General features: G+C 43.5%; 1 protein-coding gene across 9 annotated transcripts in view; it reads left to right on the forward strand.

The window, feature by feature from the left end:
• Window positions 1-18,436, forward strand: part of LOC111846094 (low-density lipoprotein receptor-related protein 1B) — a 342,141-nt gene that overhangs the window by 270,524 nt on the left and 53,181 nt on the right. For all 9 annotated transcript variants that reach the window (XR_011983157.1, XM_072700926.1, XM_072700933.1 and 6 more), the window contains 9 exons: window positions 5,715-5,837; window positions 8,373-8,554; window positions 8,892-9,091; window positions 11,557-11,745; window positions 11,930-12,078; window positions 13,434-13,527; window positions 14,995-15,111; window positions 15,718-15,837; window positions 17,162-17,281. Coding sequence is in view for 8 of the 9 variants with exons in the window: in XM_072700926.1 (XP_072557027.1) it covers window positions 5,715-5,837; window positions 8,373-8,554; window positions 8,892-9,091; window positions 11,557-11,745; window positions 11,930-12,078; window positions 13,434-13,527; window positions 14,995-15,111; window positions 15,718-15,837; window positions 17,162-17,281 (1,294 nt within the window). In the remaining variant the exon portion in view is untranslated. The remainder of the gene's footprint in view (window positions 1-5,714; window positions 5,838-8,372; window positions 8,555-8,891; window positions 9,092-11,556; window positions 11,746-11,929; window positions 12,079-13,433; window positions 13,528-14,994; window positions 15,112-15,717; window positions 15,838-17,161; window positions 17,282-18,436) is intronic.

Genomic DNA, 18,436 nt, shown 5'->3' on the forward strand with positions numbered 1-18,436 from the left:
AGCTGTCTTCATCTGAACATGCCTTCCCAGACGTTTCACTCACTCATTTTTACCTAATTTGCAATAATTCACTTCGACATGGTTTCCATATTAATGCCTTGTATTTAAGCTTTTTGTTACTGAGTTAGGTGCTCACGTTTAGTTAGTATTATGCTTGTAAGAGCTCGTCAGTTTGTTTCACCTGCTTGTCTTGTGTTTGAGTTTCTAGCTTCTGTGGTGTGACACCAAAGGGAGTGTTTGCAGACTTCATATGCAGTTCCGGCAGGAAGTTTGGGCTGTACCATTACAAGCCAACTTGGGGGAGGACTTATTGTTATTGTTTGTTATAAACTTATAAAGGTGTAAACTTATTCATTTAGTTTTGTTGGTTTGAGTTATGTCTAAAGGTTGGTTTACATATGTCAACTCAACGTAGTCCTCTGGGGCAGCCCAAGTTTTTGCTCCCAAAAACATGGACTGGCTGGGGATACCTGAGGACCGGATTGGGAAACACTGTGTTAGAGGACTGTGTTACTTGGTAAAAATGGCCATTGTGCATATTTTTGTTTCCCTTTTAATGTTCAGTGGTGCTGGGCACCGGTGTATTTGTGTAATTTCTTCTCTGTGTCTTCACTGAGAGTAGCCCACGGGCAATGATGTGGTGGGACTGTTGGAGCTTGCCCGCTTTTTTGTTATAGAACAGATAGCAGGATTGTTTGTTTTTGCAGTATACACTTTTGATTACTTTCCGATGTTTTTTTCTGCACTTTGGCTTATCCAATTAATTAAAAAGTGAAAGCAGCAAACCCTTTTTTTCCAGGAAATGCATGCAAGTGTTGTTCATGTTTTTGAAGCCTTCTCCAATCTTCCCCTTTTCAAACCAGCCATGATGCATTTAACCCTCTGGGTTCGACGGCATCATCGGCGATGCCGAGTATCTTTCTCGTCTATTTCAGTCCATAACTCGCTGAAATCTTACTGTAGAAACATGAAAAAAATCGCTGACTAAATCCGTAATCTGTCTTCTTTTCAAAATGTCCATTGTCAGAAGTATTAAAGTTTTTAAAATTAGGTTAAGTAGGCAAAAAAGTAAACCATGTCACCTTACTTTGTTTTACCTGCATCGGGGGCGTGTAGTACCACTGTCACCTGAAGATGGCGATTCACATTAGCGCGTATTCAAATCGCATTTGCATGGTAATTTGATGAACAACGCAACGGTGAAACGCGATCCAGATACATCCCCATCAGCACCATAAAAAAGGGGGGGGAGGGGTGTGGCCAGGTGTGAATGGCTCCTCCATACACATAGGAGCTCCTACATATTTAGTGCAAGGAGACCAGAAATAGTGACATGAGTTAGCTTTTCTTATTTATTTATCCAACTGAATGTTGCAACTACACCATTTAATCATCGTTATATACCCAAGACTTTTGGTGATCAGATATCTGGGATCAAAACAAACTGGCACCATTGCTTAATATGTACTTTCATAATGTTTCTGTAAGTGTTCCAAACTGCATTTTGCAATGTCTATACTTTGACGTCAGATTAAAAACTTAACATAAATCTGACATATTTACAATATACATTAAAATTATGATGAATGTAATGCTAAAACAAATATACAGTGGTACCTCAGAACTCGAACTTAATCCGTTCAGAACTCGGGTTCAAATCCTAAAAAGTTCGAGTTCTGATCAAATTTTCCCCATAAGAAATAATGGAAACCAAATAATTGGTTCCCGGCCCCAAAAAAATATACCTAAATATGTTTTTCTTTTTTAGCATTTAAATACAAAATGATCAGGATAAAACAAGAAGAACATTTTTTTCTTGAATGGCTACCAAAGCAATAAAGAATGTACCCCAACACTACCCCTGTCCTGCCCAGATCGTCCGCTCCTTCCGTGTGCCACCCCCCCTCGTTAACCTTGTGTGGAATCCCTGGGTGATCAGCTGTTTCTGGTTGTTGTCATTAGTCCTCTGTATTTAGTCCGCGTTTCAGTTTGTTTCCCCGGTCCGGTCATTGTAACGTCATTGTGTTGTTCTGCCTGTTCTCAATTAAACCCTGTGTTTCCCGATCGCTTGAGTCCTGTCCCTGCTTCCTCGGTCCTGGTTCGAGAGATCGTGACAACCCCAAGCCATACCCCAACACTGCGGCAACACTAGACTATGCGCCATGTGGTTCATTGTTTATTTTTATTATTACTCTGTATTCGTTCATTTGTTCGTAAATCGCAAACTTTTAGGTTGTAATATTTGTACAACTCTTGCGTAACTTTTTGGTGAGCAATGGCTACCAAAATGATATAAAGTACAGTGTATTACCTGATACAGTATTTTCAATAAAAAAAGCACTATCACCAGCAAACGATGCTATCACAGCCAATGCGAGGCTGAGACTGAAGCATATACCCTTTGTTTCTGCTGAGAGACGTGCCGCATGACTCATTTCCCCGCGTGTACAAGTTATCTTAGTTTGGCATTCACGGTTCGACTTTTGAGTTTCAGATCGAGTTCTAGGTCATTTTTTTTTTAACTGGTTGGTTCGTCTTTTAAGAAATTTGAGTTATAATGAATTCGAGAGCAGAGGTACCACTGTATAAGAAATTATTTATTTGCTATGAATTAATTTTATGATATTGAAAAAAATGTGTAATCATTCCCCAGTCAGTGAAAGTGTGTTCCCTACCCCTAGTCCCCAGAGGGTTAAATTGGTTCACAGAATACTTTGTCTTTGAGTTTTGAACCAATCAATAGTGACCAGCATTGTGATGTAATGCTCCCGTTTAGATTTCACAATGTTTCGGCTGTAGACAAGCCAGTGAGCACAGTTCTGCATTACCTTATTCACAAATCAAAAATGCTTCAATTAAACAAAGGACTAACTCAGTATTCAATCAGTTGAAAATGCGTTTTAAACATACCTTAAAATGACACAGCTACAATATGACGTTATCTAAAGTGAGTTTATTAAATACAAAACAGAACGCAATTTCCTGGGAACAAGAAGCCACACTATAGTGTGGGACTGCTTTCTTAATGCTGAAACGTTCACATTGTGACAGTGTAATTGCTGCACGCTGGCACCATGCAGGATGCCTGTGCTTTTATTTAGAGATGACGGTATGGATGCTGTTGGCAGATAAGTATCCTGTTTAAGCGTCCTCTTTCGTCGGTAGCTTTGCATTGCATGTCGCTCCCCATGAAAACCATTTTAATTAACCCAGTAGCACGGCTGTCAGCTGGCACTCGATCTCTTCTTGGTTTATTTGAGGACAGGGACTTTTTAGTAGGATCTGATGCTGGTGGTAGGGTGGCCCACACTGCACGCCCACCGTCTCGGTGGGACAGCTGGGGATGTTGCCCCAGGCCCAATGGGAAGGGTTGGTGTGTCCCAGTCCCTGCTCATAACAAAGGCTGTGCTAATGTTGTCGTGCCTCCAGTAGCTGGTCTGATCAGCCTGGTAATTTGGTTGCTCCTCTGATTTACGTCCTTCCCTGTTTTAGACTTACTGGAATTTGGCAACATCAGGGTCTCTACATGTGACCTTTGTCTTAAAGCCTCACAGATTCCACCAAAGTAATGTAATGTAGCCTGTGTCTGTACCTGTATGATAATCACTAACCAATGAGAAGGCAGCCTTCCTCTGTGTCCGTGCCTGTTCGACAATCATTAACCAATGAGAAGGCAGCTTTCCTCTGTGTCTGTGCCTGTTTGATAATTACTAACCAGTGAAAGAGCAGCTTTTTCCTGTATCCATGCCTGTACGCTAATTACTAACCAATGAGATGGCGGCTTCCCCCTGTGTCCGTGCCTGCACAGTAATCGCTAACCAATTAAATGGCCGGTTGTCCCCCCAGTGTCCATGCCTGTATGATAATCATTAGCCAATGAGAAGGCAGCTTTCCCCTGTGTCCGCCTGTCAGGTCCCGGTATCAATCCTCTCTGTTTCATTCAACAACTGTCAGCCTGGGACAGCAAAGAATAAATTGGCTTTTTACCAGCCCGGAATGGGAGAATTTCTGCTGGGATTCGTCCCACGGCTTTCCGCGGCTCTGTGCTTCATCTGGCCCGTCTGCCGCTGTTGAGTTAGTGGTTGCCAGTGGTGACGGCCATGTCACTCCTGTCGACACTTAGGCCTCTTGTTATTAGGTCTTCAGTGTGAGAAGGCGGTTCAGTAGAGAGAGTTTGACGTGGAGGAACATTTACCACCACAGGTACTGAATGTGAGATACCTGAAAAAATAAAATATTGTAGCATTTCACTACTAAATGAGACAAACATCTTCAAATACTTTAATAATAGCTGTTGTCAACCACAGCCATGCCTTACAAATCTGTTCACTGTTAACTCAAACTGAACAACCTGCTGAGAGACAGGAAGCCTGCCAAAGAGCCTCTTAAATAGCCTCCCTCAGTGGCACCAAACACCAGGTTCAAAGTCTTACAGTCCATCCATCAATCTTTCTGCCCCCTAGAATAGCAGTCCAGCTGTTCCCCCTGTATCAGCAACAATAACAATCAACTTACACTCCTTTTCTGAGCAGTACTCTATAGTATGTATAATAGCAGTAATATTGAAACTAAATTTCATATGTTGGAAATCCGATTTTGCTCTTTGTGAAACAATTTCATTGCAATTATCTTTGCTGAGTGGCATTCAGTCAGCGGTGGCTCACTTTAATCTCCCTGCTAATTAATGGACATGTAATGAGGAACTTGCTTACAGTTACTGTCTGAATGATCCACTTTGATCTGTGCCTTGTATTGCGTTTACTTTGAATACAGAAACTACACTGGAGCACGTTTGAAGTGGATGGTTGGTAATTAAGTTAATCAATTAGACTGTGAACAATATCACATAATTGTGAATTTCTGCAGAGTATCACTAATAGGAGAGTATTGTCATGCTAGAATATTGCCTTTGACTTTTGTTTACGTCAGTGGTGCGTGTAAAATAGATATGGGTGCTGGCAGTCTATCCAGGGCCACATTCTGTTTAGATTATATTCTACTTCTTAATTAGTAGCTGGAATTTGCTATTTTCCCAGTGCTGTAACTGCTGTGACATTCACTTCCAGGTGTAAGTCAATCACTCTTTTAAAGATGGACCATGTTCTTTACAGGTGAACCCACTGGGTGTAATTTTCTGCCTTTGTAGCGAGGAGAGATTGTCTCCTGCAGGAGGGTAGACATGTGCACAGACAAGGTGCTGCATATTTGGCCCTTCCAAGAGCGATGGCTCCAAAGGGACTTTCTCCATTTGGAATGTCAGACTGATGGAGATGTCAGGCCGTGTTCCTCCCGTCATTTTTTCCCCCTGCTGTGTCCGAGGGCCTGTCCGGAAGCTGAGTCCCACATCCGTCTATACTCAGGCAGCTGGAAGGAGGACTGAAATGTCTACGTTACCCTATTCTGCTCTGCCTGAGTGCCTGTTCTGCATTGTCCATGAGCATTTCTGCCACGGGCCATTTTATTGAGTCTGCTTCAGCTGTAGTACTTTGCTGGGTATTTCTGAGCATCTAAAAATATTCCCATTACACCCTCAATGAATGAGAAGTTGGCTTTCAGTCTGTAGATACTACAGTAAGATGATACTCATAACATGGTCATTTTATGCGTCTTTTGCCTCCTTTCAGCTGAGTATTTCTAATATAACCATGACTGTCTTGTCAATAACAGTGGCAGCCTCGCTAACACCCCCATCTCCCCTCCCCTCCCCTGCACAGGGCCTCAATAACATCATCGCTCTCGACTTTGACTACAAGAAGGAGTTCATATACTGGGTGGATTCCAGCCGGCCCAGCGGGCGCAGGATAAACAGAATGCGGCTGAACGGAAGCGACCTTAAGGTACAGTAGCTGTCTCTCCTTTGGTGGTAAAGCCTGGCCCAAGGCGCATTAACTCAGGACATAGTGAAGCAGTGCCTACTCCTCAGGTCTCTCCTTTGGTGGTAAAGCCTGGCCCAAGGCACATTAACTCAGAACATAGTGAAGCAGTGCCTACTCCTCAGGTCTCTCCTTTGGTGGTAAAGCCTGGCCCAAGGCGCATTAACTCAGGACATAGTGAAGCAGTGTCTTACTGTCCAGTTCCCTCCTTTGGTGGTAAACTGTGGATCCAGGTCAAGTGTTAACTAAGGACATAATGAAGCAGTGCCTACTCCCCAGCTCTCTCCTTTGGTGGTAAAGCCTGGGAAAAGTGAAGCAGCTCTCCTTTTTATGACAGGCTGTATTATACTGTGTAAAACCGGGGGAATGGGCTGATGGTAATTAAGCATTTACCTGCCCATTGAGTCTGAATGCCCCAAATCCCAGGCTCCTTAAAGGCTGACGGTTGTGGTCTGTCTTGGGAAATGGTTTTCCTTCAGGAGCCATCATAATGCCTTTCTTCATTACCTTCTGCCAATGAAATGCCACCACATGGCAGGGCCTGAGAGAGTTGTTCAGTTGGGTGTAAATGGGGTGTGTATCACTTAAAAAATGGCTCTTTGAGGAAGTATGCACTCAGTGCGATCACAATATCAATATGAGAGTGGAAAGGTTAAGACGATTGGAGGGTAAGTGGCGTAGCTGATGGGGCAGATGGGGGGGGGGGTGGCGGGGTCTACGTCAAACTCCATTTAGGGGGGGGATTCAGAGAGAGCAGGATTAGGAATTATACTGGGAAGCTCTAGTGAATCGCAGCCAGGCTCTCCCACAATGAAGTCAGGGATTCTGTCTGCTGCTGACATCCTGAATGAGCGTTATCATACAAACTAAATGGACCTCAGATTAATATCAGCCTGTGCCCCCCCCCCCCCCATGTGTCATGAGGCAGATCTCTTCAGTGAGCGTCGGTTGAAAGAGCATCGTGTGTCAGGCTCCGTGGGTCTTGCCAGGCTGCCCAGCACCAGTGAAACATTGCAAAGCTATTTGCAGACCGTATGATTTCAGCGTTACAAAGCCATGTGAGACCTATGCACCCCATAACTGTGCATTTAGAAATAAATGGATAATAATGCATTTATAATATCATAAATAAAAATATATAATACACAAAAGTTAGTTTAATATATAAGGTGTTGACACGGTGACAGACAATGGTAAATAATTAAAAAGATAATCCTGTTGTGCTTTTGGAACAAGGTTAGCGATAGCCATTAGAGACAGTGGCATATTGTGATTGCTAGCCCCATCCACCCTGCAGTGAACTGCCCCCCCCCCACCTGGCTTCATGCAAACCTATCCATGCAGTGAGTGCCCCCTGGGTCGTTCGCCGCCCACCCTGGGGGTGCGTGGTCCGTATTGGCCCATCGAACATGAGAAGGTCAGGCTGCACCGCTAATCTAACCCTGCACTGTGTTCACACGTCACAATGATGCCCTCACCTGCTACTACATTTAATATAACGTCTCTCTATTAACGTCTCGTTGTAGCTGTGCAAGACCTCAAAGCATATTAGGCCGTACTGAAGCAGATTGCACTTGATATAGTTTTGGATGAAGATCTGTTTTGAGTAACCAGTTTTATCTCCCAGCTGGTATGTGCTGCTATATATTTATGCCAATTTAGTTATTACCTAGTGAAAAGTGTTGGGCACATGATGATTGTCTTTGCTTGGATTCTTTTTTATTATTATTATTATTTCTTAATTTTTTGTTTTGTGGAAAAAAGGATGGTATTATCACACTGTCTTCATTAAATTCTCACTTAGCTAAAGGCATTGATTTTAATGGTATGCAGTTTACAAATGCATTTCAAATTTGCTGCCAATGTTCCGACAATTCAGTTTTATCATTAACCTGGAGCATATTGCTCATTTAACATCCTTCTGTATGGACTTATTTATTAATTTCTTTGCACTTCTGTTCCGGTCGCTTGAATTCCGTCTGTCACTTGTGCTGATTAGTGTCCGTTTGAAGTCTGCTCACCTTTTCTGTGCACATATGGCTGCAGCATTTGGTTTCCTGCTATGCTAGTTGCCCATGGGCATTTCACAGCAGGTCACCTGACAGCATGTCCGCTGTCATGCGCTATGGATGACATGCAAACTTGTGCAGCTGTAGGTGCAGTATGTGGCTCAGCAGGTTAGGCCTCTGTGTCTGTGAATGGAATGTCATTGTATCAAGTCCCATGTCTCCACTGATGTGCTTCAGGGGCATTGGATGAATGACCCTGCTCTCAGACCCCAAAAATCTCTCTCACCTCCATATGTGCGAGTGTATGTCTTTAAAAAAAAAAAAAAAAAAGGAGATGTTCTCATACTTGTACAAACAGCGAACCATTTTATTATCTCTTGTGCCTTATGTGGTGAATACTGTAAATCCATCCATGAAAAAATAAGCAGCGTGCATTAAAACTCAATGATGGCCTGGTCTCTTTCTCTGCAACTTCTCTCGTCCTCTGCAGGTGGTCCACCGGTCTGCGGTGCCGAGCGCCCTGGCCGTGGACTGGATCGGAAAGAACCTGTACTGGTGTGACACAGAGAGGCGCACCCTGGAGGTGTCCAAAGCAAATGGCTTGTACCCCACCGTGCTTCTGGGCTCGGGCCTGAGGAAGCCTCAAGATCTAGCTCTGGATGCGCAGACGGGGTATGTTCTGCACTCAGTCCTTCACTGTGTAGCTGAGGGATCGGTGCATGTTTTCCCCTTTGACATCCCGAAGACAAACGCTTACACGGGCATATAACTGACTTGTTCCAGGCCCAGGTGTGTTTAGCGCATGACCCACTTTGACTAACAACAGGTGGTTTGATTTAATGCACTTCTTACTACGGTTCTGCTAGCACTGAATTTCACTTCATAATGTATGTTGTTAGCAGGAGAAAATGCTGGATATTGTGATCCCACTTAGCAAAGGGCACTGGCTGTACTTTTATGGAAATCCTGGGATTCTTGCCAGTGAAATCCTTCTTCTCTGCCTGATTAGGTACATCTTCTGGGTAGACTGTTGTGAGGACCCTCACATCGGGCGGATTGGCATGGATGGCAGCGACTACGCTGTGATTATCAACACCGAAGTCAATAATCCTGTGGCTTTAACCATCGACTATACAAACAAGAGGATCTACTGGGCTGATGGGAACCACATCATGCTTGCCAACATGGATGGTTCGCAGAGACACAAAAGTAAGTAATGACAAACTATAATTGCTCGTTGCTTAGAGCCACGTGGATAAGTGCATATTCTCCTAGTGTGTTGGTTCACAGAATCCCTGGATGGGCCCATATCTGACTTTGATTTAAACAAATAAACAAGTGGCAGTTAAGGTCAACCACCTTCACCTGCAGCCTGTTTCATAATGGGGACACGCAGAGGGTTTGTCTTTATCTTTTATTTATTAAGAATCCATATTCATTCATTGAATGTTCTCTCCAAAGTGTTTCCTGACGTTTCATCATGATTTCTCGATATTTAATGGCCAACTGGGATTAGTTGAGGCTTCTCTCATGCAGCGAGTCATATAGTGACTCTTATAGCTGTTTGGGGTAGTTCTGCTGATGTTTCTAATATGGTACTTTTAGTTTAATTGTGGCCTTTTCAGGCTTGCCATTTGGAGATTCACACTCTACAGCCGTGGCCAAAAATTTTCAGAATGGCACAAATATTGATTCTGCTGCATCGGTTTTTATGATGGCAATTTCCATATACTCCAGAATGTTATGAAGAGTGATCAGGATTGCAATTAATTGCAAAGTCCCTCTTTGCCAAGAAAATTAACTTAATCCCAAAAAACCCATTTCCACTGCATTTCAGCCCTGCCACAAAAGGACTTGCTTACATCATTTCAGTGATTCTCTCGTTAACACATGTGAGAGTGTTGACGAGGACAAGGCTGTAGTTCAGTCTGTCATGCTGATTGAGTTAGAATAGCAGACTGAATGCTTCAGAAGGATGGTGGTATTTGAAATCATTGTTCTTCCTTTGTTAACCATGGTTACCTGCAAGGAAACACGTGCAGTCATCATTACTTTGCACAAAAAGGGCTTCACAGGCAAAGATATTGCTGAAAGTAAGATTTTACCTAAATCAACCATTTATCGGCTCATCAAGAACTTCAAGGAGAGAGGTTCAGTTGTTGTGAAGAAGGTTTCAGGGCGCCCAAGAAAGTCCAGTAAGTGCCAGGACCGTTTCCTAAAGTTGATTCAGCAAACATCAGGAACAGACTGATATTCTACAAAAGGTACAGGGATTGGACTGCTGAGGACTGGGCTAAAGTCATTTTCTCCGATGAACCCCTTTTCTGATTGTTTGGGGCATCCGGAAAAAAAAAATTCTGAAGAAGAAAAGGTGAGCGCTACCATCAGTTCTGTGTCATGCCAACAGTAAAGCATCGTGAGACCATTATTGTGGGGTTGCTTCTCAGCCAAGGTAGTGGGCTCACTCACAGTTCTGCCCAAGAACACAGCCATGAATAAAGAATGGCACCAAAACGTCCTCTGAGAGCAACTTCTCCCAGTCATCCAAGAACAGTTTGGTGATGAACGATGCCTTTTCCAGCATGACGGAGCACTGTGCCATAAGGCAAAAGTGATAACTAACTGGCTCAGGGAACAAAACATCGACCACTGAGAACTTGTGGTCAATCCTCAAGAGGTGGGTGGACAGACAAAAACCCACAAATTCTGACAAACTCCAAGCATTGATTATGCAAGAATGGGCTGCCATCAGTCAGGATTTGGCCCAGAAGTTGCTTGACAGCATGTCAGGGCGAATTGCAGAGGTCTTGAAAAAGAAGGGCTAACACTGCAAATATTGACTCTTTGCATAAACTTAATGTTATTGTCAATAAAAGCCTTTGATACTTGTGAAATGCTTGTAATTATACTTCAGTATACAATAGAAACATCAGACAAAAAGATCTACAAACACTGAAGCAGCAGACTTATGTGAAAATCAATATTTGTGTCATTCTCAAAAGTTTTGGCCAACGACTGTACTCATTATAGATTTGTAAGATGTCTTATTTGTTTTGCTAAATGGCTGCTTCAAAATTCACTGTTAAATCTAAATGGGGCTTCACTATTTTCAGTGACTGAGAAGGTAATCCAGGTACTTGAAGCCAGGATATAACAATGTGATTGCTAGAGAAATAATGTTAAAGGTGATGCTAATTGGCCCGCATTGCATACTTTTTTGTAAATTTGTTTATTTTGAACCACTTTCAACATTTATTAATATCACTGCTATAGCTTTAACCTAAACATAAAACACCAATTAAAATCCAAAGATGGCCTACAATTTTATTTCAATTTTATTTTATCCTATCACTAATTATAATGTGTGTGACATTTGGTATTTAATTTACTATTTAATTTTTTCTGCATTGATAGTGAGTTGTTTATTAACAATCATTCAGTCATACAAGTGGCTTGTAATTCTCATTAGAGAAGTAACTTTTGGTTCAATCTCCTCCGTATCAGCTACCAAAAAAATAAAATAAAGTACAAGCAAACCTATGGGTTCGGCAGATTGCAGTGACGATTATCCAGCTGACGTTGTGTGGCCATATTTGCCAGCCTGCACCACACTGGATGCTCCGTCGGCTTCCCTTATAAGTCCTATGATTAATGTCTTGCCGGTTCTGTTCTAGTACTGAACCCAGATGCTCACAGCGTGATGAGTCTTACGTTGTTTGAGGACCACGTCTACTGGACTGACGGGAAGACCAAGTCCCTCAATCGCGGCCACAAATCCTTGGGGGGCCAGAGAATGGAATTGCTCAGTTCCTGGCACGTCTTAACAGGCGTGAAGGTGTACCACCCCCTCCGTCAGCCCGACGGTAATTATCATCCCAGTCTGATTAAAAAAATAAATAATTAAGTAGAATATGTGGAACAATGGGGAATGGAACCCTGAATTAAAACAGCGTTTGAGAAAAGTGTGTCTGTCAGAGATTCCTTGCACTGTGCTTGATTTTTGTACCTGCACCCCCCCCCCCCCCCCCCCTCCCCTGCTGCGCCCAGTGCCAAAGCATCAGTGTCAGATGACAAACGGAGGCTGTAGCCACCTGTGCCTCATCTCTCCTGGGGGTGGCTACAGGTGCGCCTGCCCAACCAACTTCTACCTCGCAGCTGACAACAAGACGTGTCTCTCCAACTGCACGGCCAGCCAGGTGAGACGGCAGCGTCCCCCCAGTGAGACCCGGGAGCACCCTGGCGAGAGAGAAGCTAGCAAGATTCTTTGTCTGCCATATAAACTAGGGCTTTCCAACCTTTTGATGACTGCAGACCAGCTTATGTTACAAAAATTGACATTTCACGCTGCTGATGCTGGCAGTAAAAGTTGCCATCAAGACATGAGAATGTCAGTGGTTGTTAAAAAAAAAAAGCATGGGTAGAAAACATAAAGTTTATTTGGTAACATTTTAGAATAAGGCTCACCGTTGCCACGTATAAATGGTGGTAACTCATTAATAATAATAAAAAACACTATGTTATAGCTTCATCAAAGTTTATAATTGTCTATTAATGACTTACAAAGTGTTACAACCTGATGAATAACATGATTATAACCCATTAATAAGGTTAGTCCTATTGTAAAGTGGTACCGTTTATTTTTGGTAATGAACAATGCTGCTGCAAGTTGGGAATCCCTGATACAAGCAATAATGGGGTTCGAACTCAGAAGGATGCATTCATTTCATCAGGGGTGTAGCACAGACACCAACAGTGTAAACAGCTGTTTTTTAAGGAAAACCAATTGTGCTACCTGAATAACCTACTGGTGTTCGCTAATTATGTTAATTGTATTTGTTTGTCTTAAAAAACAGCTGTTCACACTGTTGGTGTCTGTGTTGCACCCAGGGTGGATCACTAATAAAGAATGTACCCATAATTTAGAGTTTGGACCCGGTTATTTTTTATATGATTATGTTGCAGGGTCAACAAATTGTGTGGGAAGGTAGAGAGAAGGCTTTTTCTGGACGTCATTAGGCCGATGAATATGCAGCATTCAGTGTGTTTGTGAAACATACACGTGCGATATGTATGCATACACTAGCTGTCTGATTATGCTGCAAATTTGCCATTAGTATTAATTCTGTGCCGAGTTTCACAGCAAGCACTGTTGCCTCACACCTCTGGGGTTTGGGTTCCATGAGTGTGAAGCTTGCTTGTTCTACTCTTGTAGTTGTGAAGTTTTCTCCTGGTACTCAGGCTTCCCCCCACAGTCCAAAAACGTCCTGAAGTATATTGGAGTCACCAAATTGCCCATTGGTTGCACGTGTGAGTCATTGGTATGTGAGCATGCCCTGTGATCAGTTGTTGCCCCATCCTGGGTTGTTCCCTGCTTTGCGCCCCATAGGATCGGCTCCTCTTGTGACCCTAAAAAAGACATTTCAGGATGGATGGATGGATGCAGTTTCATGGCAGTGTTTGCCTTCTAATGAACATGCTCGGTTTGGTTAACGGTATCAGCAGCACTGCAGATTTGTTTATATTGTTGCTGGTGGTCTCACCTCTTGTGCAGTTTCGCTGCGGGACAGACGAGTGCATCCCCTTCTGGTGGAAGTGCGATACTGTGGACGACTGTGGCGATGGATCTGATGAGCCTGCAGACTGCCGTGAGTAAAGCTCAAAAAAAATATGATACATGTTCATTCTAATTAGAATAAAAAAGAAAATGTATGTGTGTGGGATGAACATGAGCCTAGGTGAATTGTTTTTATTGCTATGGTGACTGATTGGCCATGTGCAAGGGCATTGGAATGCTAACTGATTTAGCCACAACCAATTCAACAGTACGCCATAAATAAAGAATAATTAGACAGCAGACAATTAGACGTTAGCATAGCGCACAGCGAAGATGAGTAACGCAGACACATTATTTTTCACATCCAGTGCAGTAATGACAGTGAAACTCTGATGAGACCATTTCCCTTGTTAATGTCCTAAGAGGTTCCTTCTGTTTGGGAAGCCTGAGGCATTCTGCAGGGAGGTTCAGCCTGGTGTGCTCTTCCTCTTTTCATTGAGAGAACTGGTTTATTTTTATGTTTCCTTCATTTATGGTGCTCTTTCTATGCTCCATTTAGGTTCTGCCTATCTTCCTCCAGCTCTTATGTTTCACACTTGTTTCAGCTGTTGACTGTATAAAAATGAAAACCACTGTTCACACTCCTACTGTATTGGTCTAGACTAAGACAAAATATTGAACTGAGAAGCTGAATCATCGTTAACACATATTAAAGGGTGTGTAACTGTCTTTGGAAGTCAACATGATCTGTAGATGGGTCGATCTTTAAATAGATTTCATACCCAACGTTAGAATTGCACAGATAGGACTGAGAGAATAAAGAATTTTATTGTTTCCATTATCAGCATAATCAGCACAGATCGAGCATTCATGCTGGGCGTTTCTCATTTAGTTGTGCCTGAAGAGTATCTGGAGAGAGCGGGGGCATAGCCCAAGGATCAGGGTAATGACTGTGAGTTAGCGGCTGAAGAAAAGGTGCCCAGAAATACTTCACACTTTACATTATAATGATCCGTTTTATGTGAGGCAAGACAATCTTTTATACTCTCTGGAAGCAGTGGGCTGTAATAGACCGCCTCTCCTCCTTTTAACTGCCCTAAAAACTAATGAAGGACCATGTGTCTATTAGCAAAAGCAAACAGTTCAAGATTCAAGATCATTATTTGTCATGAGCAGCAGGTGCATTGTGGTTCAGCCACACAGGGTTAAAAGCACCTAAAGACAAAGCAAAACAATCAAACGGGGAACAGCAATTAAAGTGCAAAACAATACTGACTGTGCTATTCAGTACAGATGGAGGGAAGACAACACAGTGCAAAACAATACAAGACAGTGCGTAACAATTGCCAGTGCAAAACAATAGCCAGTGCAAAGCAATATAAGACAGTGCAAGACATTACAGACAGTGCCAAACAAAGACAATGCAAGACACAACAGGCAGTGCAAACAATAAAAAAACAGTGCAAAACAATACAGATGGGGAAACAAGAAAACAGTACAAGACAATTGAGAGATATCAGATAGGTTACACCTCACGTTATGGTTTAATCTTTAATAGCGGAGTTCAAGTGCCAGCCGGGACGGTTCCAGTGTGGGACAGGCCTCTGCGCCCTCCCCCCATTCATCTGCGATGGCGAGAATGACTGCGGCGATAATTCTGACGAAGCCAACTGTGGTGAGGCATCCTGCTGTTTCTTTATAGCGCAAAATTAATTTGCTCAGTCTCTGTCATTTTTTTTTTCTCGCAGCCTCTAAGGATGAGAAGCTATTTTAAAAACCAAAAATAAACCAACAAAAGTCAAAATGACAAAAGGGTTTTGAGCCCTTGGGATCTGGGTTGCCATTGAAAGGCTGCACAAAGTGTGGAATGTCAAAGTAGGAATCTGTCTGCTTTTATTAATGTTACCGGATCCTTTTCGCTTTGAGATTGAAGCATCTTCTCTTTGTTGAACCGCTACTCTCTCTCTCCCTGTCTTCTTTTTCCTACATCTCTAGCCTGAACTATTAGGTTTCACACGCTGTTAATGTGTTCATATTATTTTCAGGCATGATGCATGTGGAGTAATTTTCTTATCCTCAAATTGTAATTCCCAAAAACATTTTTATCAGCTACCATTTATGATCATAAACTATAGCAGTCAATGAACTTTTCACCCAGTACACAAGGGTTTATGCAACCAGAATCCCTGTTAATGCAGAAGTGTCTTAGCATCAGTGTTGCATCTCTTATGATTGGCCTCATTATTTCGAACACAAAATATGTTTCCTTCTTTATTTCCAGACTCGTATGTCTGCCTGTCTGGCCAGTTCAAGTGCACTCAGAAGCAGAAATGCATCCCCCTGAACCTGCGCTGCAATGGGCAGGATGACTGCGGCGATGCCGAGGATGAGACCGACTGCCGTAAGTTTCTCACTGGCCTCTGGTGGTGACACCACAGCGTCACGAAGCGTGCCTGCGCTCAACGGCTGATAGAGCTGTGAGACCATGCACAGAGTCCGGCTGTGACACACGCAGTCATTTCCTGTCTGAAGAGTGCACATCGCTCCTCCGATACGCAAGAGAGGAGCAGAATAGCAACTTTATCTGCCTTTGCTGAAGGCAGCCCTCCGATTACAGCTTTGACAAATGTCTCTGAGTCGTTAAATTCAATGGGAGGATATCTCCAGCTGAAGTATGCGACTGTGAGAACCCTTGATTAATCTCACAGGCTGTAATTATTTCACAGCTCAGACAAATCTGCTTTTTCATTTTAATACCGGGCCATGATTAAAAAGAGTCGTCTTCCAAAGACGACGAAAAAAGATTTACAAGTTCCTTGGAGAATGAACACTTTTTGCATGATTTTGATTTGGAGTGACTCAGTCATGGTGTTTATATAGTATAAAGCCTGTTAATTCCAGATTCGGTACATCCGGTGTCATCTTTGGTTCATATGAAGTGCAGGTTTGGAGTTTAGTGCAGCCTTTGGACAGATGTACTTTAACGTATCGAGATTCCTGCAAGACAAGGATCCAAGGTGTATCTCATCTCATTTTCACGAAGCAAGATTCTGAAGTAGAAAGACCAGTTCAGCCCTATAGAAAGACACCAGAACCTGACATGTTGACGGAGGGCATTTCCGCCGAAGCTGAATCTTTCCCCATCTCCACTGGCTTGCTAATTTCATGGCCTGCCGAGAGGCTTCTGGCTTAAGTGTGGCACGCTTTGGCCAGTTGTGAATATCTCCACATGTCTCCAAATGCTGCAATCCGGATGCTTTCCGGGGTCCCATCAACAGCGCTGAGCCTGGAAACAGGCCCGTTTACCACAGCAAGATCTGACTTCAGGAATTAACTGGCTTTTATGTTCTTGATTATGTGGGTTTGGCTCAGATTTGCATTACGTGGTGGCACTGGGCAGTTAAAAAAAGAGATGTTTGCTAGGACTGCAACATAGTGCTCTCCATTAAAGATCTAATGAACCTCCATGATGTTATGAGTTTATGTGTTTAATAATGGAAGAACAGCAAGGGTCACATTGTCTTTTATCTTTTCATTAATTAATGAATTAATCATTTTCATTTTGTGATAATCCACATGTGTTTTGTCTGTGCAGTCTAGTGTACCACGTATACCTCTCTTCTGTACATTCACTTATTTTTATTTTCTCTCTCTTTATGTCTGTCTGTGTGTGTGTGTGTGTGTGTGTGTGTGTGTGTGTGTGTGAAACCCCCGTCCCTCTTCAGCGGAGAGCACATGCTTGCCGGAACAGTTTCAGTGCAAGACAACCATGCACTGCATCTCCAAGTTATGGGTCTGCGATGAGGACCCCGACTGCGCAGACGGCTCTGACGAGGCCAACTGCGGTAGGTGGAGCTTCCCTGTCAATCATCTCTTAGCTGGGTACTTGGAAAACTGTTACTGTCGGGCGAGGTGGGTTTGTTTTTTCTGGGGCCTCACTCAAAAATTTATTTCGGGGGCCCTCAAAGTATTTCAAAAACTAAATATGTCGTTAGCAGGTAGAATCAGAACATCAGCTACCATTTATTTAATATTTGGTGTAGTGACTGCTTAGCAGACCCTTGCACACCGCTCTCAGGGAGCAGGTGGATTAGGGATTAAACTGACGTAGATGTTCTTTATTTATTCAGCAAGGTGCCATCACACATGGGCAGAGCGGCGCCTGTGAAGCACTTGGACATCAGAACGCTGAGACAGGGAGGTTAACTCAATTCCACCCCTAGCAGGGGTGTGAATCCGACAAGTGCGAACAGGATCCAGCTGCCCCATGCGTCCTAAAATGCAACAGGGGCTGATAAGCATATCGAAGTCATTAAGTTGGACTTACGTGGGTTACAGATACTCCGTCTTATGGAGAGCATGACGGGATGTGTGAAAAGATGAGGATGAAGAAAGTACAGCTGTTCAGTTATTAGCGCTGTTATTAAAATCCATATGTTGTTAATGTCCAGAGCACACTATAATTCAAAATATTTTGTCCACCACGCTTCCCAGGCTGCATTATTTATCCTTTTTGGGGGTGTTTGGGGGCCTCAGAGGGGCCTCCCTACACACACTGCACATGCAGACCCTTTGGGCCTTTGGGGGTGGGGCCCCCGGAGGAGCATCCCTGCATACAGAATGTGTGCGGACCCTTTGGGCTTTCGGCCCCCCTCGGGCTTCTCGTTGGCACAAATGACAGATTCTCTGTCTGACTCACTGGGTGCAGGCAGGGGTGTGAGGAGGAGGGGGGTGTAACCAGCTGTCCTCTGCTTTCCGGGAAGCACACAGGGAGGCTTCATCTGACAGTGGATCAGAGACAACTAAACCGGGGTGAAAATTGGGAGGAGAGTTGGCTTATTTCACCCGTGGCTTCAGCAATTCCCCCGGGGCAGTACGGCATCGCCTCTGCCCGGCCCATTGCCAGGCCACACCGCCACCCAAGGTCAGAGAGGTGTCACGCTCTTCCACTCATGGAAGAGGGGGGCACTTTCTGGCTCCCCCCATTCCAGAGACCTGTA

The sequence above is a fragment of the Paramormyrops kingsleyae genome, chromosome 16 (genome assembly GCF_048594095.1).
Source record: "Paramormyrops kingsleyae isolate MSU_618 chromosome 16, PKINGS_0.4, whole genome shotgun sequence".
Classification (NCBI taxonomy): domain Eukaryota; kingdom Metazoa; phylum Chordata; class Actinopteri; order Osteoglossiformes; family Mormyridae; genus Paramormyrops; species Paramormyrops kingsleyae.